The following is a 27,522-nucleotide window of genomic DNA, read 5'->3' on the forward strand; positions in this document are numbered from 1 at the left end:
CTGAACTATGGTTTAGATCAGGGATTCTCAACGTTGGGTCCCCAGGTGTTATTGGACTTCAGCTCCCATAATCCCTAACCAAAGGCCGCTGGGGCTGGGGATTGTGGGAGCTGAAGTCCAATAACATCTGGGGACCCAACGCTGAGAATCCCTGGTTTAGATTACTGTGAATGAACTGTGGCAAGCCTCAGGCTCACATGCTTCCCACTCCCCTGTGCAAGGAAAGAGGAAACTGAAAGCAACCAACTCACTTTAGAATAAACCAGTTTCCCGTTACTAACAAACTAGGGAACTATGGTTTATTCTAACTCTGCTTTAATTAAATCAGCTTAGTTGAAGGCAGAGTTTGACTAAGCCACAGTTCTGAGTTCATAAACTGTGATTTATTCGAAAGCCAAAGCAGAAGCTTTTACTTTTTCTCTCACACTAAGAAGAGGAAGGAGCCCGAGGCAATTATTCCAAACCATGGTTTAGACCAGGGGTTTTCAGCCTTGTACTTCTAGATGTTGTTTGACTACAACTCCTAGCATCCCCAGCCACAATGACTAGAGGCCATCATGGATAAGGATGCTGGGAGCGGTAATCCAACAATCTGGGGACCCAAGCTTCAAACATCTGACTGGTTGAACCTTTAGACAGTCATATGAACTCAGACACCGTGCAAGCTAACCCAGAGGCCAGCACACATGCCACACAGGCTTACCTTGGCCTATAGTGGATTCTATGCCACACAGGCTTACCATAGGCAGAGCTGATTCCTGCTGACCGGGAAAAGAGGCACCATTCCAAGTGGTGTGTCTTATATTTAGCAGAGAGCGAGCGAGAGCATGCCACTGTCTTCTATTTAGCACAGGGTCTCTCCAATGGCTGCTTGTTGGTCCCTTGTGTCATTTTTTAGATTAGGGAAACATTTCATTTTTAACAAGCAGAAGGTTGCCAGTTTGAACCCCCGCTGGTACTGTATCGGGCAGCACTGATATAGGAAGATGCAGAGAGGCATCACCTCAGACTGCGCAGAAGGAGGCCGTGGTAAACTCCACCAAAGACAACCACGGGGCTCTCTGGGCACCAGGAGTCGAAATCGACTTGATGGCACATTCTACCTTTAAACTGTTTTGAGAACCTCTTTGTTTTTGTAAGGGAAAAAAGCATTATACAGATGAGAAGGAGGATATCCATTCACCCAAGGGGCCAAGGAGAAGAAACTACAGTCAGCATCAACAAGCGAGTCACCATACAGAAACGCTATTTCAGGGATTCTGGGGTATTTAATAAAAAGGGAGGGAGGCTGCCCCCCACCCCCAAAGCAGCTCAGAGACTGTGCCGACAGAATCCAAATTCTCCTCTCAAGATTCGTTATGCAAAACCCTGGCATTTACTTCCATTTGGTTCTTCCGCAGATGTTACTCCGTCCGGTTTCCCACCCACCAATCCATACGAAGCCGCTTGCTCCAGGGTACCTGAGCCGTGGATTCTGGGCCAGGCTCTGAACACGGGCCCACGCGTGGTTATTCCTTGGCTGTAACTCCACAGGGACCTTCAGTGGAAGACGCACTGGCTTCTGATCCTCCTCATCACTGATACCTGCAAAGGGGGCGGGGCACAAGCAGTGAGGACTCCCCTCACAAACCTGCATGTAGCGCCGTTACATTTCCAGGAGTACTAATAAAAAGGCAGAGAAACTGAAGTATCAAAATGGTGATGCACTGGGGGCACTGAACATCTTCTTGACCCTTGAGAATGAGCCATGCAGGCTGGGGAAGTGGCTTCCATTCCTAAGCTAACAATTCAGGGGGGCCATTCACACGACCTATTGGGGGGTGGGTAGGCAGAGGAAAGGCTTTGCAAACCTTGCCCACCCCCCTGCCCAGACAATTCTTTGTTTGGTGGGAGTGTGGAACACACTCCCACATGATCCCTGCTGCTCTGTGCAGTGCAGAGCAGAGCAGGAACACAGGAAGCTGCCTTATACCGAGTCAGACCATGGGTCCATCTAGCTCAGTACTGTCTACCCAGACTGGCAGTGGCTTCTCCAAGGTTGCAGGCAGGAATCTCTCCCAGTCATACCTGGAGATGCTGCCAGGGAGGGAACTTGGAACTTTCTTGCTCTTCCAAGAGCAGCCTCATCCTCTAAGGGGAATATCTTGCAGTGCTCATGTGCAATCTCCCATTCACATGCAAGCCAGGGCAGACCTTGCTTAGCAAAGAGGACAATTCGTGCTTGCCACCACGAGACCAGATCTTGCCAAGATGGATAGCTGGAGTTCAGTAGTGGCTAGAAATATGCACTGTGAACTAGGAAGTCTCTGGTTCAGCTTTCACATCAGTCATGAACTCAAAACGTGGACTTACACAAATCCCACCTCTCAGCCTGCTGCTAATGCTGGCCTTCCTTTCTGAGTTGGCGGATCGCTCTGAGGCCAGGACATGTTGTCCGAGCCTCCGGGTATCCCACAGTGCACCATGTGCCGAGCTCAGTGCACTGGTGGTGGTGGGTGTTCCTCCAGGAGATGGGAGCTCTAGGCACCCATCTCTGTGTCCGTACAAGCTGCAAGTAGCTTGTGCTGACACATGATCCCGGCAGCCGGCTGAGAGCCAGGCTTCGGCGCCAAGGCACAGCCAGGATCTGCATGGCTCCTGGAGGTTCTCACGGGCTGCCTAAGCCTGGGTGAGACCAGCCTCAGAGTGTGAGTCAAGACAATGGATCTCTCTAGCCAGTGTTCCCTCTAACAGGGATTCCCAGATGTTGTGGACTACAACTCCCAGAATCTCCAGCCAAAGGCCATCATAGCTGGGAGTTGTAGTCCACAACATCTGGGAATCCCTGTTAGAGGGAACAGCGTTTCTAGCCCACCACCGCCGGCTGTGGTTGGTGACAATAAACCGAAGACGAATACTGTGGATTGAGGGGAGAGGCCTTGACTGCCAGGCAGAGAGGAGACCCTAAACTAGGAGATATGGCTGTGCTGACTGTGGACATGCCAATATGTTATTTATTTTATTTACTAGATTTCCCCCCAGATGGCTCTAGGGGGTTCACAAATATAAAGACAGAGATAATTAAAAAACAAACAAACATTAAAACCTGTTTAAAATCACTTCAGTAATCACTAAAGGCCAGACTAAAAAGATATGCTTTTAGGGCTCTTTTGAAGACTGCTCAAACTCTGAAGCCTCTAATATCCATAGGGAGTGCATTCCAGAGCCCAGGAGCGGCTACAGAGAAGGCCTGATCCCAAGTCGCCAGGTGACCTGGTGGCAGCTGGAGACAGACCTCTCCTGTTGACCTTAAGTGCAGCGGGGATCATACAATCCATAGTTATGGATTCAACATTAATCACAACAACTTTATTTATATGGTTGCCCCAGAGCAAGCTGTTCTCTCACAAGCCATTGGCCTCAAAACTCATTTGGAAGTGACAAGCTTAGTCCTCCTAACCATTTGTTTCAATTCCTTTCTCTCCTAGATTTTCTGACCTACCATCGGGATCACAGAGTTTCTTCAGAGCCCTGCACATTGGAGCTTTGATGCGAAGATTCCTCCCTTTGTAGCGTACAGTCGTAGCCCTAGAAATGTTTAAAGAGTGAGACATTTGAAAGCACCAGTAGTACAGCAACTCTTTATAGATTTTTTTTTAAAAAGCTTCGGTTACCGAGCACTTTGAGAGTTATAACAAGGAATCAGACTCTCCCTTGCTTTGAAGCAGACAATACTGAGCTAGATGGAACAGTGTCTGCTCTGACTAGCAGCAGCTTCTCTAAAATTTCCGGCAGGAGACTCTCCCAGCCTTACCTGGAGATGCTGTCAGAGACTGAACCAGGGACCTTCTGCATGCAAGCAGATGTTCTACCACTGAGCTGCAGCCCCATCCCCCACACAGGAAGCTGCCTTATACCAAGTCAGACAATTGGTCCATGTAGCTCCATATTGCCTGCAATGACTGGCAGTGGCTCTCCAAGGTTTCAGGCAGTAAGCCTTGCTTGGAGATGCCAGGAAGTTAACCTGGGACCTTCTGCATGCATGCACACAAATGCTCTTCCACTGAGCTATGGTCCCATCCCCTAAGGGGAATATTTTATAACACAAATCTCCCATCCAAAGGAGGGCCAAGGCACATCCTGCTTAGCAAAGGGGGCATTTCATGCTTACTACCACAAGATCAGCTTTCCTCCCCTCAAAAAGGTAGAATCTATACAATGATTGCATTTCACTCACACACACACACAGGTTTATACGCAAGACAAAAGAGGTCTGTTATCTAATTTCTTTGTTCCTGTGCTTGTTTTGGTCACACAAACTTATACCTGTGTTTCTCCTCTTTTTCTAGCATTCCCATCTTCATTATAAATAAAAATTAATCCAGGAGAAAGAAAAAGTACTTACCCAGCTTGGATGAGCTCATTAAGTTTAGCTGCATTTTTGTCATCCATACCTTGAAATAAAACAGAAAACAAATGTGGAGAGTATTTTAGGACTGAAATGGTGACAGTCATTTATAATTTCACAATGGTTATGCTCACGGGTATATCATTTTAATATCTACGAAGAAAACATTCTGAACAAAGCACATGTATGCTCATCAAGAGAGTACAAATACATTTAACGGCATACATAGCCTCTCTACCCGAGAACAGAGTTCCATGCATTCAGGAGCCCTCTTGGCTAAAACAATCCAGACAATTGTACCTCCCTATATACTAATGGGAGGTCAGACTTAATGCAAACAGTAAAGCTTTTCTGCAGGATGGAATAATTTCATAGTGGGAGGTGTGCCCGGGAGGCGGGAAGGAGAAGAATGCCATGGGATGAGCAGGCCAGCACTTCCACAGGTACAGCCCCAAATGTCTTCCCAGCTGAGTCTGGCCCCAGTGTGCTAGGAATTTCTGCTGCAATCCTATACTTGGTGGAACTTCCACCGAACTCAGCAGAACTTACTTGGGAGGCCACCTCCAGCCTCAGAGACAAGATGCCTCTCATTCCCAGTTGCAGAGGAGCCACATGCCCTCCCCTCTTACCTGTGGGCTTCCCAGAGAAACCTGGTGGGCCATCGCGGGAAACAGGACGCTGGACTAGATGGGCCTTGGGCCTGATCCAGCAGGGCTGTTCCTAGGCATGTTTACTCCTAACCTAAGACATCACATTTCAATTTGTGGGTGATGGCTGACACCTGAAGGACACCAAGTAGGGTGTAAGCCCATTGGATGCAATGACACCTACTAGGGATTTGCACGGAACCGTGGTGGGGAGGCTCGAAGGCAGCGGGGATGTTGCTTTAAGACCAGGGGAGGGTGCACTCACCCCTGCTGCCACTTTCCCCCCGCCGGCATCCGTTGTTTTTTTTAAAGCCCATCGGGGCAGGACTGTATCTCCCTGCTGCCCCGTTGCCCCCCGTCTTCTGGATATGACCAGAAGTCTCTGATGCCCCTGCGCGCACAGGCACGGGCACATGCCGGGACTTCCGGTCATATCTGGAAGATGGGGGCAACGGGGCGGCAGGGAGGTATGCTGCTGCCCCAATGAGCTTTGGGGAAAAACTGATGCCGGCGAGGGAAAAGTGGAGGGAGGGATAAGTGCAGCCTCCTCTGCTCTTAAAGCTGGACACACCCCTGCCGTCGAACCGGCGGAACCGCCAGTTCCGTGCACATCCCGAACGCCGACTTCAGAGCCAACATGCAGAGGTCTGCACTGCACTGCACAAGACTGACTCTGGTGTAATGAGCAGAGAGGCTGGCTCTAAACTGGGAGGCGGAGGCATTAACAGGGAGATCTGCCGGCATGCCATGCACCAGGTCTCTGTTACCAAGGCAGCAGCGTACTGTGCAAAGCAGGCCGCTCCCTCAAACCTTGGTGCACTGAAAGAAGAGCCTGACAGTCGGCGGAACACTCAGAAAGGTAGTCTGAGGACTGAGCTTCCCCTCGCAAGGGCCAGTCGTTTCGGACTCGTGACTCTTCACGACCACTTTTGGTAAATGCTGAGAGTGGCCGCAGAGCAGTGGTCTTCCCTGTTTCTTGAGTGGGGGCCATGTGTGCCTGGGCTGCAGGGCCCAGAGACACCAAGATGCCTCCCCACCCCTTCCTACCAACTGCAATTAGCACTTGCTTTGCTGGCTGAAGAGGGCGAGGGGGGTCACTGCACATTCCTTCCCACTCCCAGCCACGCCCCCTCCGGCTTTGTGATGGTATGGGGAGGGGGAAGAGTGTGGCCAGAGTGGTGGCAGGGAGGGAATAAGGCAGCATCAGCCATCACCCAGCTTGCTACATCCTTGACGTAAAGGATTTGTTCAGACTAGGCAAGATGCACTCTGGTGCTGACTAGAGGAGCTTGGAGTGCGTTTTGTTTTTTAAGTCTCAAATCAAGGACCGGCATCATCCCAGATTCTGATTTTGCAAACATCTGTTATATACATGGCATCTATTATCCTTCTGTTGTGCAGAGACAAACGGATCTTTCAGTTCTATGTCAATGACAGCCACAAAACAACAGATGCTTCCTTGGATATTTGCTGCTTTATTGTGTGGGACTCTGCATGGAAAAGCAAACTAGAAGATTGCATGTGGCAACTTCTCTCCTTTAAAGCTACATATGCACAGAAAAAAAATGATGCCTAAGGGCACCAACATCAACTGGGTAGGCAGCGTGGAAGTGGTTCACCACAGAGAAAGCCCAGAGCCTCCTAGTTCCATGGTACTGAAGCACTGCATACTCACAGCCCCCAATCTTCTTCCTTAGTTCCCCATAACAAATTAAGCCATAGAGCTCCAGGGAGGATTTTTTCAGCCCTTGAGAAAACACTGCAAAGGAGAAAAAAAGAGAGAGAGAGAGACTCACCACAGGTGTTGGGGCAGGGGGAGAAGAAAAAAGAACACACTCCCCGCACCATATGATTAAGCCAGTAGTCACAGAGCGCACATACCCATTTAAAAATTCTTTGGCAAATATCCACATTTACTTCCCCAGTCTTAAGAAGAACCTCCTGCAGTTAGCACAACATGTATGTTGTAAGCTGAAAGACATATTTGTTTCACAGCTGGGATTTAGGATTAAGTGGGCCAAGGAGCCTACCCTAACCTTCACAATATTTTAATTATCAGGACGGTAACACATTCAGAAATTTTGTCGTATCACTATTCGAACCAATGCAAGATTCCGACACTGGATGTCACAGTATCAAGACAGACTGATGAAAAGAATGTCCATGCATTTCATACACATGTAAGCCCTGTTTTCTCTCTCACACACATACCCCTCTCTAGAGTCCTAGGAGCTCATTATTAGTATCCATTGCTCCAAAGGCCACCTCTCCCTAGCTGAGCTCCCTTGCAGCAGCTCAAGCTTGCCCCTTGAAGGAGGTCATGACAAAAAGGTGCGGGAGCAGGTTCTCCACTATTTTAGCCCACAGGCTTTGGAATGCCCTTCCTAGTCAAAGTCCTCCAGTGCTTCCCTTTGCTGCATGGGGGGGGTTGTATTTAGGCAGCCGTTTCAGGGCAGCTGATATGAGTTCTCTGGCTGCTGGTTGCTGTTTGTGTGGGCTTTATGGGAGGTTTTTACTGCAGTGTTGCTAGTGCTCAGTGTATTGCAAGTGCCTTGGGTTTACATAGAGAACGGTGTTTCTTTGAACAAATAAAAGGATTCCATTGTTCTCGCAGTGATGGGTCTGCGAGACCAGGAGAGCTGGTCTTGTGGGAGCAAGCAGGAATTGTCCCCTTTGCTAAGCAGGGTCTGCCCTAGTTTCTATCTGAATGGGAAACAACGTATGAGCACAATGAGGCAGCTCTTGGAAGAGCACCTACTTCAGGACTGTTCAACTTTGGCCCTCCTGCAGATGTTGGCCTACAATTCCCATAATCCCTGGCTACTGGCCACTGTGGCTGGGAATAATGAGAGTTGTAGTTCCAAAACAACTGGGGGACGTAAGTTGAGCAGGCCTAATTGTACTTCCTGCTTGCATACAGAAGTTTCTGAGTTCCAGTATTCCCTCTAACAGGGATTCCCAGATGTTGTTGACTAAAACTCTCATAATCCCCAAGCAAAAGCCATTGCAGCTAGGGATTCTGTGAGTTGTAGTCAACAACATCTGAGAATCCCTGTTAGAGGGAACACTGCCGAGCTCCCTCCCTGGCAGCATCTCCAAGATAGAGCTGAGAGAAATTCCTGCCTGCAACCTCAGAGAAGCCACTGCCAGTCTGGGTAGACAATCCTGAGCTAGATGCACCAATGGTCTGATTCAGTATGTGGCAGCTTCCTACGTTTCTATGGACTTGTTACATGTTAGGGTGTCTGGAATGTCCATCAACAGTCTGCTATATTATTTAGAATGTGTATATACCGCTTTTCAACAAAAGAAGTTCTCAAAGCAGTTGCCATAGCACAAAGGAATGAGAAGATAGTTTCCTACCCTAAAGGGGCTCACAATCTAAGAAGAAACACAAGGTAGACACCAGCAACTGCCACTGGAAAAATGCTGTGCTGGGATCAATAAGGGTCAGTTGCTCTCCTCCTGCCAAACACCACTACTTGAAAAAGCCACCTCTTTGCCCAGTTAGAAGTGGTGCCTTCCTATATGACTGCCTTCCTCATTTCCAGTTCGGCAGTTCAATGCGGAACTACAAAATGCAGCAAGGAGCACTCAAGAAAAAAGCACTGCGTTGTACAGCTTTGTTGTACACCCTTTATTGTATGACTGCACCACCCTCATTGATCTGGCAGTGCTTTCATCAGCTGTGTGACGACAACCACAGGCCAGCTTACAGCAGCCACCCGCACGAAATCAGTACAGAACCTCTCCCATCCGAAACCTGTGCAGATACAGACTTCAGTCCATTTAAACCCCACCCCTTGCTCCATCATGAAACTCAAGGCACTGTACATGGGATTGCCAGGCACTGACACAATCTGCTTAGCTTCAGCACAGTCCCATCATATGCCCTCCTACACACCAGAGATGTGGAGCCAAAAATTTCCCACAGTGAGTTTTCTAGAAAATTTCCCCCGTACTTTATTTTTCCATGGTGTCTTTGGAGAAAGCTCTGAATGTGTTTCAGGATAACACATAAAGTGTCTTTAATGATTTCTCTGCCAATCAAATATTTCAGTTCAAGTACTTGGCTATTTGAAATACTTTGAGATAAAGTGTGGGTGATTACTAAATACTGTACACTGGTCAAATGGCATGCCAAGTCAAAGGCATATAGAAAAATTATACAGTAACGCTTTCTGGGAATTTTGATGCACATTGAATCCAAACAAGAGATTTGGATTTTCCAGTTCAAAGTTTCCCCAAAAACCCCCATCTCTGCCAGACACGCTTAACAATTTTTTCTCAACTCATCAACTGGCAGGCATACTTATAAAGAAACCCTGGCACTTGCTTGCACCAACCCTAAGTCAAATCCTACAAATGTCCTCACCATTATCAAAGTCAATATATTTGGAGATCTTGTGCCAGGTGCGGTAGTAGAAATGTCGGACTTGCTCCTTATTCTTCACCATGCTTGCTGGTTTGCTTTTCTTCTTGTACTTCAGGGCAATGTTATTCTGAATTGCTTCAAAGTCTTTTCCATGCTGAAAAAAAGGAAACATTCCAGACAGATTGAGGAAGGCTACAGAGAAGAGTTTTATGCAATGAAACTAATTCATTTTTTTTTTTAAATCCTCATTGCAATGGTTTGAGGAATGCAAGAAGAAGCAAAATGATTAAGGAGAGTGCTCACAGGGGGGGAAAGGCATCCAGGTAAATAAATCCTGATCTGAAACATATAGAGCAATCTATTATTTCACTGATGCCAATATGGGTGTGCATGACCAATTGGTTTGAGAACCAATTTGGTGCCGCGGGAAGAGGAACATGAGCTGTAAGAAAGGGGAGAAAAGGTCGTTACCTTTGCCACCCCACGCAGCTTCTTGCTGGGGAGGCACTCAGTCCAAGTACTCCTGCATGGCGCCAGCAAGCACAAGGCATCCGCGCACGTGTGGGCACCATTTGTGTGGTCAGGAACACCATGCTGACCACATAAATGGTGCCCATGCATGCGCAGGCACCATGTGCGTGCTGGTGGAACCATGGTTCATGCACAACCCTAGATGCCAATGATGAGCACTGAGTATGGTTTTCGCAACAGTGGTGAATCCACCTGATAGTGTTATCCTCTAGCCCACATTTCATCAGTCTGCTAACCAAAATACAGTGGGGAACTTTGTCAAATGCTTTGCTGAAATCAAGATAAACCATATCCCCAGCACTCCCCCATCCATTAAACTAGGAGCCAGATTAAAAAAGAGTGAGAGTGACAGAATTAGTCTGGCACGTTTATTCTTGACAAATCTATTTTGGCTTTTACACTGATCACTGCATCGTTATCCTAAGTTTATCCTAATGATAAAATTCACAGAAATGAGGTACAGCCACAACTTGTGAATTATTGTCCACTCCACATCCAATACACTCAGAGATGTTGGGTGGGTGGATTAAAATATCAGCTTGTAGTGTGTACTCGGGTGCAAATATCTACCGCTACTTTGGCTTTATGTAATCATCCATCTTACTTTATGCTGGTCGATAACCATAATAAAGAGTGACTGACTGGTATATCAGCTTCAAATGGCGAAGGCGAAAAAAGGTATAAAGTACACTGACTTATTATTTCATAAAATATCAAGGAATTCCATGGAACTAAGCACTGTGTAAAACTCTGATCAATTAAGACAATCATAATTACTGTAATACAACTGATATCTGGAACACATTGCCACAGGATAGGAACATAGGAAGCTGCCATATACTGAGTCAGACCAATTGGTCCATCTAGTTCAGTATTGTCTACACAGACTGGCAGCGGCTTCTCCAAGGTTGCAGGCAGGAATCTCTCTCAGCCCTATCTTGGAGATGCTGCCAGGGAGGAAACTTGGAACCTTCTGTTCTTCCCAGAGTGGCTCCATCCCGAGGGGAATCTCTTCCAGTGCTCACACATCAAGTCTCCCATTCATATGCAACCAGGGCAGACCCTGCTTAGCTAAGGGGACAGGTAATGCTTGCTACCACAAAACCAGCTCTCCTAGCAATGGTCAGCTGCTAGACCAGCACCCACCTCATAGAGGCCCTCAAAAAAGGTATTCTTATCCTCCGTGCTCCATGATTCCCACTGGCGCCTAACCTTCTTCCCTTCTTCCTTTTCTCCTGCGGAGGAACCCAGGTTTCTTGCGGTAGATTTAGAATTCCCAGCCGGGGTGCTGGGAGGGATTCCCGATGAGCTGCCAGATGAGGCTCCGCCATTATCTGCGCCTTTAGAAAAAAAACACATTCTTAGTTTAGGACCATGTCTGCCATTTAAGCCAAGTCTGCTCTCGTAGGGTAGATTTCTGAAGATGTGCAAAGTCATGAATTTTGCTGCTGCCATTCCACAACTGCACAGTTTCTAAAAAGTGTTCACCAAAATTTCTTTTAAAAAAACAAACAGTTTTTAATTCTGCTTTTACATATGGGAAGTGAGAAGCTAGTCTTTCCATTTATTCAGTAAGTACAGAGTTCATCTCTCTTTTGCTCTCATCCTTAAGAGCGGATGTGGATTCCAAATATTATAAAGGAGTTCAGGAAAATTGGTGATGGCTCATGGGGGTGGAGAGATCGACATTTCTGAACAAAACCAGTAACAGGATGAAATGCAAAATGATTGAAGATTAGTGCCATTTCTTGCAGATGCCACACTTTAAGCCATCAGATTTGCCAAAATGGAGAACTCTTCCTACAATTATTCATCCTTGTTTTGGACATGATCATGGCAATGGTTTGAAATATACCTTTCGGCTGGAAATGAACAGTCTGATTTTTGGTGTACACTGCACAGCATTTGAAAAATAAATACTGTACCTCACTACCTAAAATGGGAAGGTTGCTATGAAGAACACTGTCAAGTTTCACTATCAAACCTAGGCAATGCTGGACGGGCCACAAGACCATTTACATTGCCCTATTACAGCGGTTCCCAAAAGGGAACATTTGAAGGGCCCCCAGGGGGTACTAAGAGCCCTCCTTCCTCCCAACGCAAGAGCTGTGCAATTTTCCCCTCATCTGAAGATGGTCAGCTTGAAGCTGGGATGTCTTCAGCAATATGTCTGCTACTCAGGGGAGAGAGGAGGATGAAGACCCTCTTCTGCTGTCCCCAATTGGCTGAAGCTCAGGGCACCCCTCTTCTTAACCTGACTGGCTTCCAAAAATTAGCACTGGTTACACCCATTGAGAGTCCACCTAATGGTGCAGCAGGGAAATGGCCTGATTAGCAAGCCAGAGGTTGCCGGTTCAAATCCCCGTTGGTATGTTTCCCAGACTATGGGAAACATTTATATCAGGCAGCAGCAATATAGGAAGATGCTGAAAGGCATCATCTCATACTGTGTGGGAGATAGCAATGGTAAACCCCTCCTGTATTCTACCAAAGACAAGCACACGGCTCTTTGGTCACCAGGAATCAACACCGACTCAACGGCACAACTTTACGCCCACTGAAATAGCCCAATAATCAATAATGAGTAACTTGGTCTGGATGGAAGCCAGTAACTAGAGTTGCCTGTCTCATAACTGTAATCAATCAAATCACTCACTCTCACACACAGAGCCCCTGAGTTAAAAATCCCTAAGCTACCTGAGCTGAAGTTTTCTGACCAAAAGGGTACCTGAGCTGAAGGTTTTTGACAGGAACTGAACCTGGAACCTTCTGCATGCAAAGCAGATGCTCTACCACTAATCTACGCCTCACCCCCAACCATCATGTCCACAGAAGCGTTCCACTAGTCCAAAAGCCCAGATAGACGCTGAATAGCCCTTGAAAGACAGGCTCATCAGATCTGTATGTAATTCAAAAGCAAGAGGAATCACACACCTTACAGAGGGCACAATTAACACAAAAAATGATTTTTATAAACTCAGCCCACTAGGTTGTAAATGAAGAAAAGATGTAAGACATTTCACACTGGAAAGAAAAGAAAGCACGTGAAAATACATGAAGCTCTGGAATGCACTCCCTGCAGAAATAAGAGCATCCCCATATCCGATAGCTTTTAAAAGGGCTGTGAAGACAAACACATCAACCTTTTAATTAGATTTATGGTATCTGTTATTGTCTTAATGGTTAATGTTCTAAATCTTGTTTTAATTTATTTTATTGTAAACTGCCCAGAGACATGAGTTTGGAGTAGTATATAAATATATAAAATAGCCCATGCTAACTGAGCATTGTAAGACAACTAAGAGAAAAACGACATTGATTTGTTTATTACATTTATATACCACCCCATCCAAATGGCTCTGGGCGGTGCACAGCAACAAAAATAAAACCCGTGAATCAATCCTTTAAAATCAATCATTACAAAACAATTTAAAAACAGTATAAAACAATTAACAATCAAAACATTTAAAACAATTAAAAAACCCTGAAAGGCCAGGCCAAACAGATATGTTTTAAGGGCTCTCTTGATGGCCAACAATGAAAAACTACAGGTTTCTGCCAGGAGTGCATTCCATAGCCCAGGAGCAGCTACAGAGAAGACCTGCCTCTGAGGCGCCAACAGACGTACCAGTGGTAACTGGAGACGGGACCTCCTCAGATGACCTCAATGTGCAGTGGGGATCATACAGAAGAAGGTGCTCTCTAAGATAATCCAGACCTAAGCCATTAAGGGCTTTAAAGATAATGACCAGTACTTTCTATTTTGCCCAGAAACATATCGGCAGCCAGTGCAACTGTTTTAAAACAGGCATAATATGGTCTCTCCAGGTTACCCCAGAGACCAGTCTGGCTGCTGCATTTTGAACTAACTGAAGTTTCCAAACTACGTACAAAGGCAGCCCCATACAGAGCACATTGCAATAGTCAAGCCTGGAAGTTACCAGCTGATGCAACACTGTTTTGAGGTCACCTGCTTAGGGTCATGTTATTGAAAAGGTCCCTTGCAAGCCATGGAAAAGTGTCACTTGGGAGAGAGGGGAAGCAATGAACAGAGACTATAAAGTGAATAAAAGCATTCAACTAAGTAGAGAGATGGTCTGAATGAATGAAGGAGTGCAAAATACTAGGCTCATTCACACAATTACTAGTAGGGTAGGACAAAGTAGCTCATAAGAAACCTCAAACAACTGGCACGTTCAACAGACAAGATAGGATATTTCTCCACCACTTCCTGGTGTCCAACACCTTTGAACAAAATGTTAATTACTTGCAATATACATGCAAATCAGATACAGATCTCCACCTTACGATACGTATACAATGCGGCTCTCAGTGCTGAGCAGCGTGCAAGAGCCACATATTATTGGTGAGCAATTTCACAGATGCCAACATCTCAAGATGCTGCTTTTCAGCACTGCCAGTTCAGAACTATAGAAATGGAACACTCCTGTGAGCTGAAAATGGGAGACTTTGAATCTAGTAAGCCAATAGGTAATGAGCAAGTTAATGATGCCCAACTCTCATTTACATAAAGGGAGTTTAAGCAGCAGGATTGCAGCTCCAAAGATTTCTGAACAGCTTACAATATTCTTCAGGATCATAAAACTTAAAATTATTTACTCCTAGGCTTTTCTTCAATGGATGCATTGTCTAGTCTTGGGTACACTCATAACTGCTAGCCTCACAACACAGATATACAACTCACCCAAATTACCTGCATATTCACACAGCTAATGCTGAACAAATATAAGGAATTCACGGGCCATGCAGTTCACATAGGGAAAGTGGCAATACTGCCATATAAAATGCTGTACTAAAGTAAAAATCGTAAACGGGAACACTTTCCACATGGATATTCCTTACATGAGTCATTGACCAATTTTATTGCAAGGCAGGTATGGATTTGAGCTTCAAGCCAATACAAATGTCCAAGTGGAAGAATTTAAGAACAGCCCTGCTGGATCAGGCCCAAGACCTATCTAGTCTACCATCCTGTTTCACACAGTAGCCCACCAGATGCCTCTGAGAAACCCACAGGCAACTGCTGAGGGCACACCCTCTCTCTTGCTGTTGCTCCTCTGCAATTGGTATTTAGAGGCATACCATGAGGCTGGAGGTGGCCTATAGCCACCAACTAATAGCCATTGACAGACCAATGAATTTGGTCTCCATGAATTTGTCTAAGCTCCTTTTAAAGCCATCCAAGCTAGTGGTTGTCACTACGCCTGTTGTAGGGAATTCCATAGATTAATTATGAAAAAGTACCTTGTGTCACCTGCAATAAAAACCAGGCATAACAACAACTCAACAAGGAGGTAACCCTAAGCATCAGGACGATTATCTGCTGTAATCGCTTGAAATCAAGGAAGAGAATTATTATGATATCTAAATGGAGTCCCAAGCACAGTATCTCAGTCAGTTATGGTGACCAAGAATCTTAAAATGGTCCATGAGGTTAAAACATTTAAGGAGTCAAATTAAAAGATCAAAGAAAGAGGTGGGCCTCAAGCAGACACTAGAAAGCAATTTATGAAGAATGCTCAGAGAGTATATATAGTAGAACAAATTGTCTGTGCTGTAATGGAAAAAGGCACATGAAGACTCTTTGCCTTGAGGAAGACCCACAAAGGAAACATTTTGGGCATCCTGTATAAATAAATTACTGCTTTCTAGCACCACTTTGAGGCTCAGGACATCTGGGGTTTTTGGTAGTGCACCATGTCCTTCATCCTGTTCTCTCCTCCTCAAGGAGTCAAATGTCAGCTACTCTTGAGCTACTGAATCCAATAAACAGAAAAGTTTACTGAAAAGTCATGCCTGAAAGAAAAAAAGTCTAATGATCTTCTGCTTACCAGTCTTTAAATATGTAAATAATTTCCCCCAAGCATCAAACATTTTTCTTCATTTAATTGTAGCCTAACAACAACAAAATAAGTATGTGTTTAAACTTAGAATTGAGATATCAAACCCATCAGTTGCTCTAAATAGAATAGCAATGTTAGAGTGTTGGACTAGGACTGTAAAGACCCAAGTTTGAATCTCCATTCAACCATGAAACTCACTGGGTGACTCTGGGCCAGTCAAGTATCTCTCAGCCTAACCTACCTCACAGGATTGTTTTGACTATAAAAATAACCATGTATACTACTCTGAGCTCCTTGGAGGAAGAGTGGGATATAAATGTAAAAATAAAGCACAACACAAAAACAAGGCTTGATAAATCCCAAGCATCAGGGTGCAGTGGTGCCTAGAAATTTAGCCTAGATTTGGATAGTCAGAGATAGTTTAATAAAATCTATATTTGACCCAGGCAGCCCTGTTTCTGTTCTAGGTTACTTGTAAAGCTGATAGTGAAGCCCATTTAACCCCGCCCCATAACATCTGTCAGCAAGTCTGATAATTCTGTCAAGTGTCCATTAACTGGCTCCTAATTTTTTGAGCTGGCTCCTAGATCCAAAGGCATATCACTTTGAGGTTGTTAACTACAAAGACATCAAGCTCAAACTGGCATGACACACAAATGGTAACAATTTAAAATTAAGTACTAGGTTTAATGAGCATGTTGTTAATTTCTCTCCTGACACCTTTCTCAAACATCCCCAGAAGACATTTCTATGGCTTTCTTGAGGAGCATTCCCTGAAGAACAACGCAACATGATCTTCCCAAACAATTCTCCTAGTAACTTAACGCAAGATTGGTTTCTCATTCTACTACAACATAAGGGCAAGCTTCTAAAGGGCAATTCCAGAGTAGGGCATGCAGTTCTATCTTGCCTGCAACAGGCATGACAGTTTAAGCTAATCCACAAATAGAAAAAAATCTGTTCTGAGTACAAGATGATAACTAAAAAATAATGGAGATATAACCTTTGTCAAAAGAAATTGGGAGAATAGGGTTTTTTTTAATCCAATTTTCTTTTAAAGCTTTTTATAGGATCCTTCATCTGCCTGAAGCTCACACAAGGATACTTAATTACAAACCTAAACACACATTTTTGATTTCTCTGAGCAATAATAAAATGTGCGGTAAAGCCAAGAATACCACTACAATACTTCCAAACTTGTTTGAAAGCACCCAGCCTTACAGATCTATTTTCTACTATTCCAAAAGGTAACATTTTGTCTGTCCATGTGCAAAAAAAAGAAAAAAAAAGGCTTCCAATGTGTATCACTATGCTCATCCTGGTCCCACTGAAATTACTAGCTGTGTCTTTTTATGTGGATGGCAGTACTTGTCTCCATGAGGGAACACTACTTATTGGCACACAACTGGAAGGGACTGGGGCATTCCAATATACTAACTGAAGAACCAACTTAAGTTGGATTCATATAGTACTTGAGCCAGCTGGGGAGATCAGTACCATCTGTGGGGGACAATGCGATTTTTGACATGGCCTACACCCCTAGAGATGGAAAAGAGGTGACAGTATTGCAAGACTTCCATTGCCAGGGGGAATGGAAGTGAAAATTGACAGGAGTGTCCTCCAAAGATGACTCCGTGGAGACAGGACAACCATTGGTTCATTGTTACTCGAACCCTTTCATCTCTGCACAAATGACTGCAAGTCTACCCTAATGGGCTTTTGCAGGGGGTGGGGGTAGTGATAAAGAGGGGGTAATAATGCACAGAAAATTGTATGTGCAACAATGCTATCACCTATTTTCCATCTCTAGGGCACAGACATTGCCAAAAATCACCATAAGCATTTGTCCCCATTTGTGGGCCTGGCTCATGGACTAATATGAGAAGAGAAAACAAGACCACTAAAACTGTGCTACATGACTCATTTAAGTATCTGAGGATGGTAAGTGGCTTTGAAAACGCTACATTTTTGCAGAGACAGGATTGGCTTCACATAGATAAACATAATATTGGGACTGTTTATTTTCAAGATTTACAATACTTAGTAATACATGTTTGTCAGCAAATCTGCGTATTTCAGGCCTCGCTCTGGATCTGTTGGGGATTCTCAGACACACGTGTATATAAATACGGAATGACTCTCATAAAAACACAAGAAGCTGCCTAATACCCAGTCAGATCACTGGCCCATGTATATTGTCTACACTGACTGGCAGCGGCTTCTCCAAGGTTTCAGGCAGGAGTCTTTTCCTGTCCTACCTGGAGATGTTGCCAGGGAGCGCAAAGCAGATGTTCTCCCACTGATCTGTGGCCCCATATCGCAGTTATCTACAATATTATTTCTTTCTTGCTTTATTAATTACATTTATATTCCACGCTTCCTGCAAGGAGCCCAGAGTGGTGTACATAGTTAAGTTTCTCCTCACACCACCCTGTGAAGTAGGTTAGGCTGAGAGAGAAGTGACTGGCCCAGAGTCACCCAGCAAGTATCATGGCTGAATGGGGATTTGAACTCCCATCTGCTCGGTTGTAGTCTAACACTCTAACCACTACACCGGAGACAGTATCTGTCCACTTTACACGAGTGTGGTATTGTATACGAAACACTATAAACATCTGATGTATAGTCAAATCCCCATTCAGCCATACTTGCTGGGTGACCAAAAAGCTTCTTATTGGGACACGGAAAAGGAACACACACAAACAGAACTTTGTCTGCTGCGTTTGCCATGGAGATTCTTAGTGCCGAAGAAGCAAGCTGTTCAACTGAGAAGAAAGCTTCTCTTTTCAGCAGTGGAAACTGCTATATTAAAAACAAGAATGAAGCCTTCAGTTGTGAGCTAAGCACTCTCCTGTGTTGCCAGACTGTTCCTTTGGTTTCCAACTTCTATGCACAAAGACTCTCTACTACTTTGACAATACATTTTATGCAACAGAGGAGACAATTCACTTTAAAAGTCAGGCCACATGCAAAGCAAGTAAAGCTGCACCAGAACATGGCTATGCTTTCGTAGAATTTCCATTCATTTCAGTGTGGCATAAGCAGGAAATTTGGCTATGGAATTAATGAAAGGACCTTTCCCCCTACTTTCTGCCCCAATATGGAGCACTCAAGATAGCACACAACAGAGCAAAGTGGTTTCAACAGAATAAAATCAGTCCCCCAAAAATAGCAAAAAAGAAAGAAAGCGCAAGACGCAGCTGAAAGACACACTGGCTAACATCCTGACTAAATTTACTCAAGGAAGTCGCACTGAAATTAAAACAAGTTAGGCATGCCTAACTTGTCCTTTTAATTTCACTGAGACTTCCTTGTCTGAATTTAGTCAGGATGACAACCACCATCCAGAGCCAGACAAAAATGTCAGGGGTCCAAACAGAATTGTAGACACCCAGCAGTTCACAAGCCTGTTGGAATAATAAAACCTTCAAGCTGGATGGGAATATCAACAGAGAGGGCAGGGGCGTAACAAGGCTGGAGTGGGCCCAGAGACAAAATTTTAAAATGGGCCCCTCGCTGATACACACACTTCACAATATATAGTCATGTGACTTGCCTCTGGGGGCCCCTCAAGGCGTGGGGGCCCCCAGGCAGCCGCCTCCCCTTGCCTAATAGTAGTTACACCCCTGAGAGAGGGGGCTAACCAGATCTTCCAGGGCAAAGGATTCCATAGCTGAGACAGAATACAACAGAAGGCCCTGCCTCATGTTCCTGCCAAACTAGTTAAATAAGAAAAAATAGCTCTAAGAACTTGATCCATTTTAAATATTGCTGAATCCTACAGGTATCTGCTTTCATCTCAATTGGATGTGAAAAACTGATCAGCTTCCATTTATCAGACACGCCCATACAAGAACAGATCCCAAATCCGACTAAGATCCACAAAAAATTGACACAAATGTGTGTTGTGATGCTTATGTAGATTCCACTAAGCAGATGGGACATGACTTTTTGTTGTTGTGGATGTAATGCACATCAGTGCACAACTAGCACTGGATTGGGGCCGAAGATCTTATGGGGTGGGTATATGGATGTTGAGGGGGTTGGAGCATAAAGAAACAAACAAGCTAAAAACTCACAGAAATGTTGTTTCTGTACAACATGGCTGAACCAATGTTCATCTTTCCCCTTATACTGAATTGGCACTCAATGCTATGTCTTTTTCAATGATCTACTATACTATAATATAACCAACTGAAGCAATTCACCAACTTTTGCCTTCACTGACCCAGTACACATTCATAGCAAACAAGACTGGAACTGATCAAGTGATGAACCTCCCAGACTGCAGACTTAGATCTCCAAGATTCTAATCAATATCACCATTTCCACAATACTTTCAAATATGTTGCATTTTTGATTTATCAGAACTCTTATGGTCTGCTTAATTAGGCCTTCTCTTACAAAGTTTGCTGCCACACAGCAATACTGGCGCAATGAATCTATTTCTCAGCATCTTACTTGCTACCATTCAACATGTTTGGGCTCGAACAGAGAAAGTGTTCCAGTGGTGACCATTAATTTGCTTTTAAAAGTTTTACAACAATCCCACTATCTCCCACAGAAGCTTAAAAAAAAAAAAGATGCAATAATCTAGAAAATTTTTTTCAAAATGTTAGTTTGCTTCTGGGATTACTTAAAATTATTTCCAACCAACTCCATTTGAATAATGAAAAATGGTCATGCTCTCAAGAAAAAGTTGTTCAGCTATTCACCATGTTGCACTTAAGAAGAAGAAAAAGAAATAATGTTACTATTAAAATGAACACTTGCACCAACATCTGAAGAAGTTCCAGTGCAGAAATATTCCAAAACATTCAAAAACAGAGCACAAGGCAGCCTGGTTCATGAGATTCACCCAGTGTGCACTCGTCATGTTCCAAAACAGTCAAGCTTTTGTTATAACCAGTGCCACAAATAAAACTTGAGAAGAGAGCATGAAAGCAAAATTTTTAGGCACTATTTGTTTGCTAAACAAGCAATCCATACACCAAGGAAGCCAAATGCCAGTTATGCGGGGTGCAATCCAGTAACAGTAGCTCCCAGTTCCGTTCCAGTTTAGCAGCCAAAAGGTTCGATGGCGGCTTTCAAGCAACTGCTCTAGGGTTAAATTTTGCCTCTAACCAACAGAAAACTGGCTCTTGGTCCTTTCTGTGCAGGGATCTCAGAACCCATTGCTGGAGCCCCTAAACGGGAGCAGAAGCTTAAATAAACCCCGACAAGCTTGGGCTACGAAGGGGTGCTCAGGGGAGCACAACAAAGCCGACGGGTTTTGCGGGGACAAAACTGGCCACGGTCGCAGAGGCCAGCCGCCCGCTTCCCCGTGAGGTGTGCCCCACCTTTGAGCCCCCATGTCTGTGTGCATTTGTGGGGCAAGTGGTGGGTGGGTGGTGAGCAATACCGTACCTTTCCCCTTGGCAGCCCCGTTGCTGCCACCGCTGCTGCCAACCGAACAGGACGCCTGAGAGTCCTTCCTTATCCTCTTGCTCTGAGGTCTGACACTAGACCTGAGGAAATGATGCTGGTCCTGGCTGTGGGCCGCCGCCGGGCGCGTGGAAGGGGCCGCCGGGGGCAAGGTGGGGCAGGCGGCCGTGGGGCAGGGGGCCGAGGAGGGGGGGTCCTCAGTGCCGCTGGGCAGGGGCTTCTCTTCTTTCTTTCCTCCTTCTCCTCCGCCTTCTTCCAGGGAGTCCTCCTCGCCCGCTCGCTTGCCCAGCTTCTTCAGCCCGTCCTCGGCGCTGCTGTCGCCTAGTTTGACTGTCATCCTGTGGATGTGGGGTGGAAGGAATGGGGGGAGAAAAGGAGGAGGCAGAGACAAGTGAGGAGGGGGCCCAAAGTCAGCCCAGGGACCCCCTCCTGCCCCCCCTCGACCCTCAAGAAGAAGAAGAAGAAGAAGCGGGGGGGGGGGCGCGGAGAAACACCAGCAGGAGTCAATAAAATTTTTAAAAAGGCAAATAAAAACGGAAAACAGCCCAGAAGAAGAGCCCAGCCCGCAGCGTGCCTTCAGTCCGAGAGGGGAGAAGTTTCGCTGCAGAAATTCCTCTCAACATGGCCGCCGTTGTTTGTGACTCAATCCCCTCTCGCGGCGGGCTTGTCCCGACCCAACAGCCGGTGCCCACGGGCGGGGGGGGCAGGAAAGGCGGCCCGCGAGGGGGCCCCGGCCCTCCCCAAGGGGAGCCGGCCTCGCCGGAGGGCGCCTGGGGCAGGGAAATCGGCGAGGCGAACTCGGGCGTCTGGGAAGCGCTCGGCGGAGGAGAAGCAGCAGCAGCAGCAAGAGGAGGAGAAGGAGCCGCCGCCACCGAGCCTCTCTCGGGCGGGGAGCGGCGGCCAGCATCCAGGGAGGGCCCCCCTCCCGAAGGGACCCTCGCCCACCCCGTCCTACCCATTGTGTGTGTCTTCAGGGCCAGGGGGGCTCTTCTTTCTCCTCACCATGGAGCCGAGGCGATCCGACCCACGGAAGGGGGGGGATTCATATTCCTGGATGCAGCAAGCAGCAGCTTCGCCTTCTCCTCCTCTCCTCTCTCTCTGCGAGCGAGTGCGTGTGTGTGTGTGTGTGTGTGTCTCTCTCTAGGGCTGGGACTGGCCAAGGCTATGGAGGTTCCCAACTCTCTCCCCCCCACACACAGCCACCCACTTCCAAATTACCGAGCACCTTTCGGGTTCCCCCGCAACCGCCCTCCTTTCGCGCCCCGCTCCTGCAGACGGGCTTTTGGAGTCTTGTCACAAAGCCACACGGCCCCCCCAAACCCGCATCATTTGCTCGTGTCAGCAGCATGTGGGGTGGGTGTGGGTTGGCATTTGGAAATGGGGTGCCCTTGCACCCACATTTTTGTGTTCTCTCCTTTTTTTTCGACATCCAGGGAAGGGGGGGGAGGACACACACACACACCAAGAAGGGAGTTGGCTTCCCAAAGCTGTGAACTTGGCTGGAAACGCCATCAACTTTTCGCATTTGGAATAACCTGCCACCAGATTGGCAGGCTCAAAGCAGCCCCCGTCTTGCACTTTTAAGCAGGGCACACCCTTCTAAAAGGTGGAAGCTCAGCCGGAAGTTTCAAAGTCACGATGGATGGCAAAGCCCTTGAGTGGTCTTTATTGTCAAAATCCAACCACTGGAAAAGGTTAGCCATTATTATGCCAGCATCCCCTAAACACAAGAAGTGCACACACGTGCACTCAACCCAAAGGTTAAATCATATCCATCCAGCAATGGATTTCTGGCTTATTTTTATATAAGCATATTTTGGAAGGATGACCGAACTACTTTCAAGGAAGCAATAATTTCGTAGAGCAAAAAACAACACAAATGCTGCTGTGCGCTCTCATTTAGAAGCAGCCCCATTGAACTCAGTGGGGCTTACTTATTGCAAATATGCATGGGATCATGCTGATCTAGATAAATGCAATTTCCTTCACAACAGAAACCCCAATTCAACCCCCAGCAACAAAAATAGACAAGATAACAACCAGCAACAACAGTCCTAAGGCACAGCCTGAAAGTTCAACACCCATTAAAGTGGGCATCAGCACCACATGCTTTTAAAAACTGGTGGCTATTCAGGTATATTTTACAACCCTTGAGTTAGGCATACGTGCTAGGCAAAGAAAACGTGAGAAGAGGTTTGTCATCCAACCTTAAGCACATTCACACATAACCAAGTCCCATGATTTCTACCTGGTAGAAAGAATCCCTGAGAGAATCAAAGCAATGTTTACACCATGACCTGTTTCGGAATTATTTGGGGCAAATGTTCTGTTGAATCAGCAGTTTCCATTATACGGTTAAAGAGCTGCATCCCGGCCATGAAAGGCAATGCAGCATTACAACCGGATAAAACGGATATCCGCACCACAGGACCCTCATTTCACAGACACGGCAGGGTTGCCCCTAATAAGTATTTACTATCACCTGAAAGTCGAGAGAATGGGCGGGGGGTTATTTGAAGCTGGCTTAAAAACAGGCTAACAAAAAATACCCAGCTCCACCGGAGAGGATAAAGTTATGAGGAAGTCACCATGTCAAGCGGTGGTGCCTACCAGACAATTTCACCAGTCATAACATTTCTCCTTGCTCCCCAGAGAACAAAGGTGCCTGTTGCCTTCATCCGGAAGAGCAAAACCTCCGACCTTTTGCTTGCCACCATATTATCGCTTTCCACAAACCCTGTCCTGCTTATAAGAGTTTTGCCCCACTTTTGTCCCACTTCTCCCCACCACGGCCCATGGTTTGCTTTTCTCAAAATATAGCTTAAGAAAGACCCTCAGACGCCGTTACTTTTAAGCAGGTGCGTCCTCACTATCGATGTATTTGTGTGTGTGTGTGTGTGTCTGTCTGTCTGTCTGTCTGTCTCTCTCTCCTCATGAAATCTGCTTCTCCTCTCTCCATTCCAAAGAAATAGGTCTGTGCCTTCCATTCACCCTTCTTGCTAGGGTTGCCAATTCTGACTGAAACAATCCCTGGTGGAAATCCAACCCCCGATTTCCCGTTCGCTTTTCCAGGATTGGACAAATCGTCATCTGGAGACAGATTGCTAGAAACTCCAGGCCAAACCTGGTGGCGGGAGGGGGATCTTCCTCTCACTGACAACCAGTAAGGCTGCAGTTTTTGACCAGGGAACCAGCCTCATGATGGGAAGTAGTGGGGATTTCTCCTGAGGAAACACTGCATTGTAGATCTCCAGCCTATGCACGCCAGCACCAGTCTAGGTACAGCTTTAGGTACCTAAGGACCCTGGAGGAAGGAAGAAATAAACACATACCTGATGCATGGAGGCACCGTTGCACCCCAGGACCAGAATCCACCAGCCCGGGGATCGCTCCAGCTCTAACACCCCAAAGGATCCGCGATCCTCCTCTCCCGAGGACCAGATCAAGAAGCCTTCCGTTTCCTCCTCAGCTCCGTGCAAGCAAGGCAGAAAGAGCAGGAAGTAATAAGGTTGGGGAGCGCCAGGGCAGTTGCGGACCGTGGTGGGTGGGTGGGTGGAGAAACCCGGCGCGCGCACAGCCACACCCCCCACCCACCTGGTTTCCCGGTCGGACCCCCCCCCCAAAACAAAGCGCTCCATTGGCCAGCCGAAGCCAGGAGGGAGGCAGAGCCTGAGGCTGCGGCGGCAAAGGCAGCCAATCAGAGCGCCGCACGCGGCACATGACCCTGGAGAAGACTGGGCGATGAAGGGGCGGAGTCAGAAGGCCCCGCAAAGGGTATCGAAGGCGGAGAGCGCTAGGATGGGGAGCCTTATTGGATAGGAAGAGTGGGCGGACCCTGATCTCAGAGTGGGAAGGACGTGGGCCGCTTTGCAACATTTTACTGGCTGGCTATATGCTTGATTGGCAGGTAGGAAGGATGCCGCCCCGCCCCCCCCAGCAGAGATCTCGCGGAATGTTAGAGTTGGAAGGAAGAAAGCCTGAAGGTTTTCTAGCATTCTCGATTGTGTAGGGCAGAACTCTGTGCTAGGCCATCTGTACAGACTCAGTATCCCCACAAAATCATGCAATTTTAGGGCTGAATTTTAGCTCTTTTAGCCCTACCTTTTGCTCAATGCAGGAATCTGCGGTAGCAGCTACAGTCGTAGGAACCAACGAAGCTGTACCGAGTCAGGCCATTGGTCCATTTAGCTCAGTATTGGCTACACTCGACACAGACTGGCAGCGGCTTCTCCAAGATTGCAGGCAGGAGTCTCTCTCGGCCCTATCTTGGAGATGCTTCCAGGGAGGGAACTTGTAACTTTCTGCCTGCAAGTATGTAGATAGTCTTCCCAGAGTGGCCCTGCGGGGAATATCTTACAGTGCTTACCCATGTAGTCTCCCATTCAAATGCAAACCAGGGCAGACCCTGCTTAGCAAAGGGGACAATTCATGTTTGCTACCACAGGGCCAGCCAGGGGCGTAGCTAAGGGAGAGGGGCCCTGTTTTCGTCCTTCTCCCTGGCAGCCCCTCAGAGCGAGGGCGATAATGAAGAAAATAGGGAGGGGTGGAGCAGGGGGCGGGTTCTTTCAATTATGACTACACCCCTGAGGCCAACTCTCCTCCATGCATGTTGGCCTGCTCCCATACGAAGAGCAGGGGACCCCTGTGTGCTCAGAAGAAACTGGAATAATAAAGAAACGGCAGTTTTGTGAGCACTTCTTACTATGCTAGTTTTCTATCTATATTCAGGGTTGCCCCCCCCTCCTCCATAGGCGTGGCCATTCAAACGAAGCCCCTACACAGTGGTAGATTCTGGGGGAGGGAGTGGAAACCCCTGCAGTCTCCAATGGTACATCTCGGGCTGAATGTACAAACTGACATCCAAGAGTCCGCGGCGCGTGCCAGCACTCGGGAATGTCCGGGAGATCTTCGGGGAACCTCGTATCTGTCCGGCCCTCCCTTCGGCTGTTTCCGTCAGCAGGGCGCTCGCCGTTGCCCTGGGAAACGCTAAGCATCTCGCCTAGCCCGAGTTGAGAGGCCCTCCAGCCAGGCCTCTCCTTCCCAGGCCGACTCGAGGCGGTGCTGCTGTGAGCTGGTAAGTACACTCCAGGCCAGCCTCCCGCGGGGAAACGAAAGCGGGGTGATCTGGCCTCGCTTCTTTCCATTAACTGCTCGGGGTTGGGACTGATGGCGGCTTGTGCCGGTCGGGGGGGTGGGAATTCGGGGTGGGGGGTGGACTCTGCTGGGCTGCGGCGTGGCGTGTCTTGCCTTGCTCATCAGCTCCAGAGGGCTCTCCAAGGGGGCTGCCAACCCCAACTGGAGCTATTCCTGGCAATTCCCCGCCCCATATTCCCCCCCCCCCAGCATTTTCCACAATACCAAGCCGGTAAAGTGTGCCATCGAGTCGGTGTCGGCTCCACAGAGCCCTATGGTTGTCTTTGGTAGATACAGGAGGAGTTGACCATTGCCTCCTCCCATGCAATATGAGATGATGCCTTTCAGCATCTCCCTATATCGCTGCTGTCCGATATAGGTGTTTCCCATAGCCTGGGAAACACACCAACGGGGATTAGAACCGGCAACCTCATGCTTGCTAGGCAAGTCACTTCCCTGCTGCAAGCCAGTGACTGATTGACTGATTAAGTGCCGTCAAGTCGGTGTCGACTCTTAGCGACCACATAGATCGATTCTCTCCAGGATGGTCTGTCTTCAAGCCAGCTGGATCTCAAAAATGGCTTTCAATAGTCACCTGGTGATGAATGGGAATCCCTGGAGACTCCTGGCTGATTTTGGAGGTTGGCAACCCTGCCTTTCAGGTGGCATGGCACTGCAGCAGATCGAAGCATTTCATGCAGTGCAAATACATTGGGTTTTTTAAAAAAGTATCTTAATTGGTGTTGCATGGTTAGGGAGCAATTTTTCAACTCTTCTAAACTGTTTGGGCGTATGTTCTAAACAAAACACTAAACAAACATTACATCAGTAAACTTGTACAGGGTGCAGTAAACATTCTTTGTTTAAAGCAGAGAGTCCATGTGGATCCCATAGGGCGGCTCCATATGCAAGGCAGATAAGTGTGTTTGATATACTGATGAGTACGTCTGCCAAAAGCTTAGTGAATTCAGGGGAAAGCCGGGGTCACTGCACGGAAGACAGCAGCAAATCTCCTTTTAAAAGAATGTCTGTTTGCCTTTTTGTTTGTTATATTTTTGTAAATAATAAAAACAAATTGAACAGAATGTTTTCTCTCTTTCCACAATGGATTCTGAGTGAATTAACTGTGTATACTTCCATGTTAGTGAAACATGGAGAGCT

At 46.8% G+C, this 27,522-nt stretch overlaps 2 protein-coding genes across 9 annotated transcripts in view; one reads left to right on the forward strand and one right to left on the reverse strand.

Moving 5' to 3' along the window:
• CRAMP1 (cramped chromatin regulator homolog 1) overlaps positions 1 to 25,572 on the reverse strand; it is a 54,174-nt gene extending 28,602 nt beyond the window's left edge. For 2 of the 8 annotated variants that reach the window (XM_053276765.1, XM_053276760.1), the window contains exons 1-8: positions 22,184 to 22,634; positions 21,211 to 21,566; positions 11,087 to 11,280; positions 9,410 to 9,563; positions 6,710 to 6,793; positions 4,385 to 4,433; positions 3,482 to 3,567; positions 1,461 to 1,584 (exon numbers count right to left, since the gene is read on the reverse strand). In XM_053276765.1, the coding sequence (XP_053132740.1) occupies positions 1,461 to 1,584; positions 3,482 to 3,567; positions 4,385 to 4,433; positions 6,710 to 6,793; positions 9,410 to 9,563; positions 11,087 to 11,280; positions 21,211 to 21,566; positions 22,184 to 22,233 (1,097 nt within the window). In that variant the 5' untranslated portion in view covers positions 22,234 to 22,634. Of the gene's footprint in view, positions 1 to 1,460; positions 1,585 to 3,481; positions 3,568 to 4,384; positions 4,434 to 6,709; positions 6,794 to 9,409; positions 9,564 to 11,086; positions 11,281 to 21,210; positions 21,567 to 21,802; positions 21,912 to 22,183; positions 22,635 to 22,690; positions 24,007 to 24,560; positions 24,724 to 25,329 lie in introns of those variants that run through there. The other 6 variants (XM_053276764.1, XM_053276762.1, XM_053276759.1 and 3 more) reach the window with 6 other exon arrangements.
• A 536-nt stretch (positions 25,573 to 26,108) lies between these two features.
• Positions 26,109 to 27,522, forward strand: part of IFT140 (intraflagellar transport 140) — a 97,518-nt gene continuing 96,104 nt past the window's right edge. Inside the window, exon 1 of the mRNA XM_053276148.1 lies at positions 26,109 to 26,302. The gene's annotated coding sequence lies outside the window, so the exon portion shown is untranslated. The remainder of the gene's footprint in view (positions 26,303 to 27,522) is intronic.

Source organism: Hemicordylus capensis, chromosome 13, assembly GCF_027244095.1.
Source record: "Hemicordylus capensis ecotype Gifberg chromosome 13, rHemCap1.1.pri, whole genome shotgun sequence".
In the NCBI taxonomy this organism is placed as follows: domain Eukaryota; kingdom Metazoa; phylum Chordata; class Lepidosauria; order Squamata; family Cordylidae; genus Hemicordylus; species Hemicordylus capensis.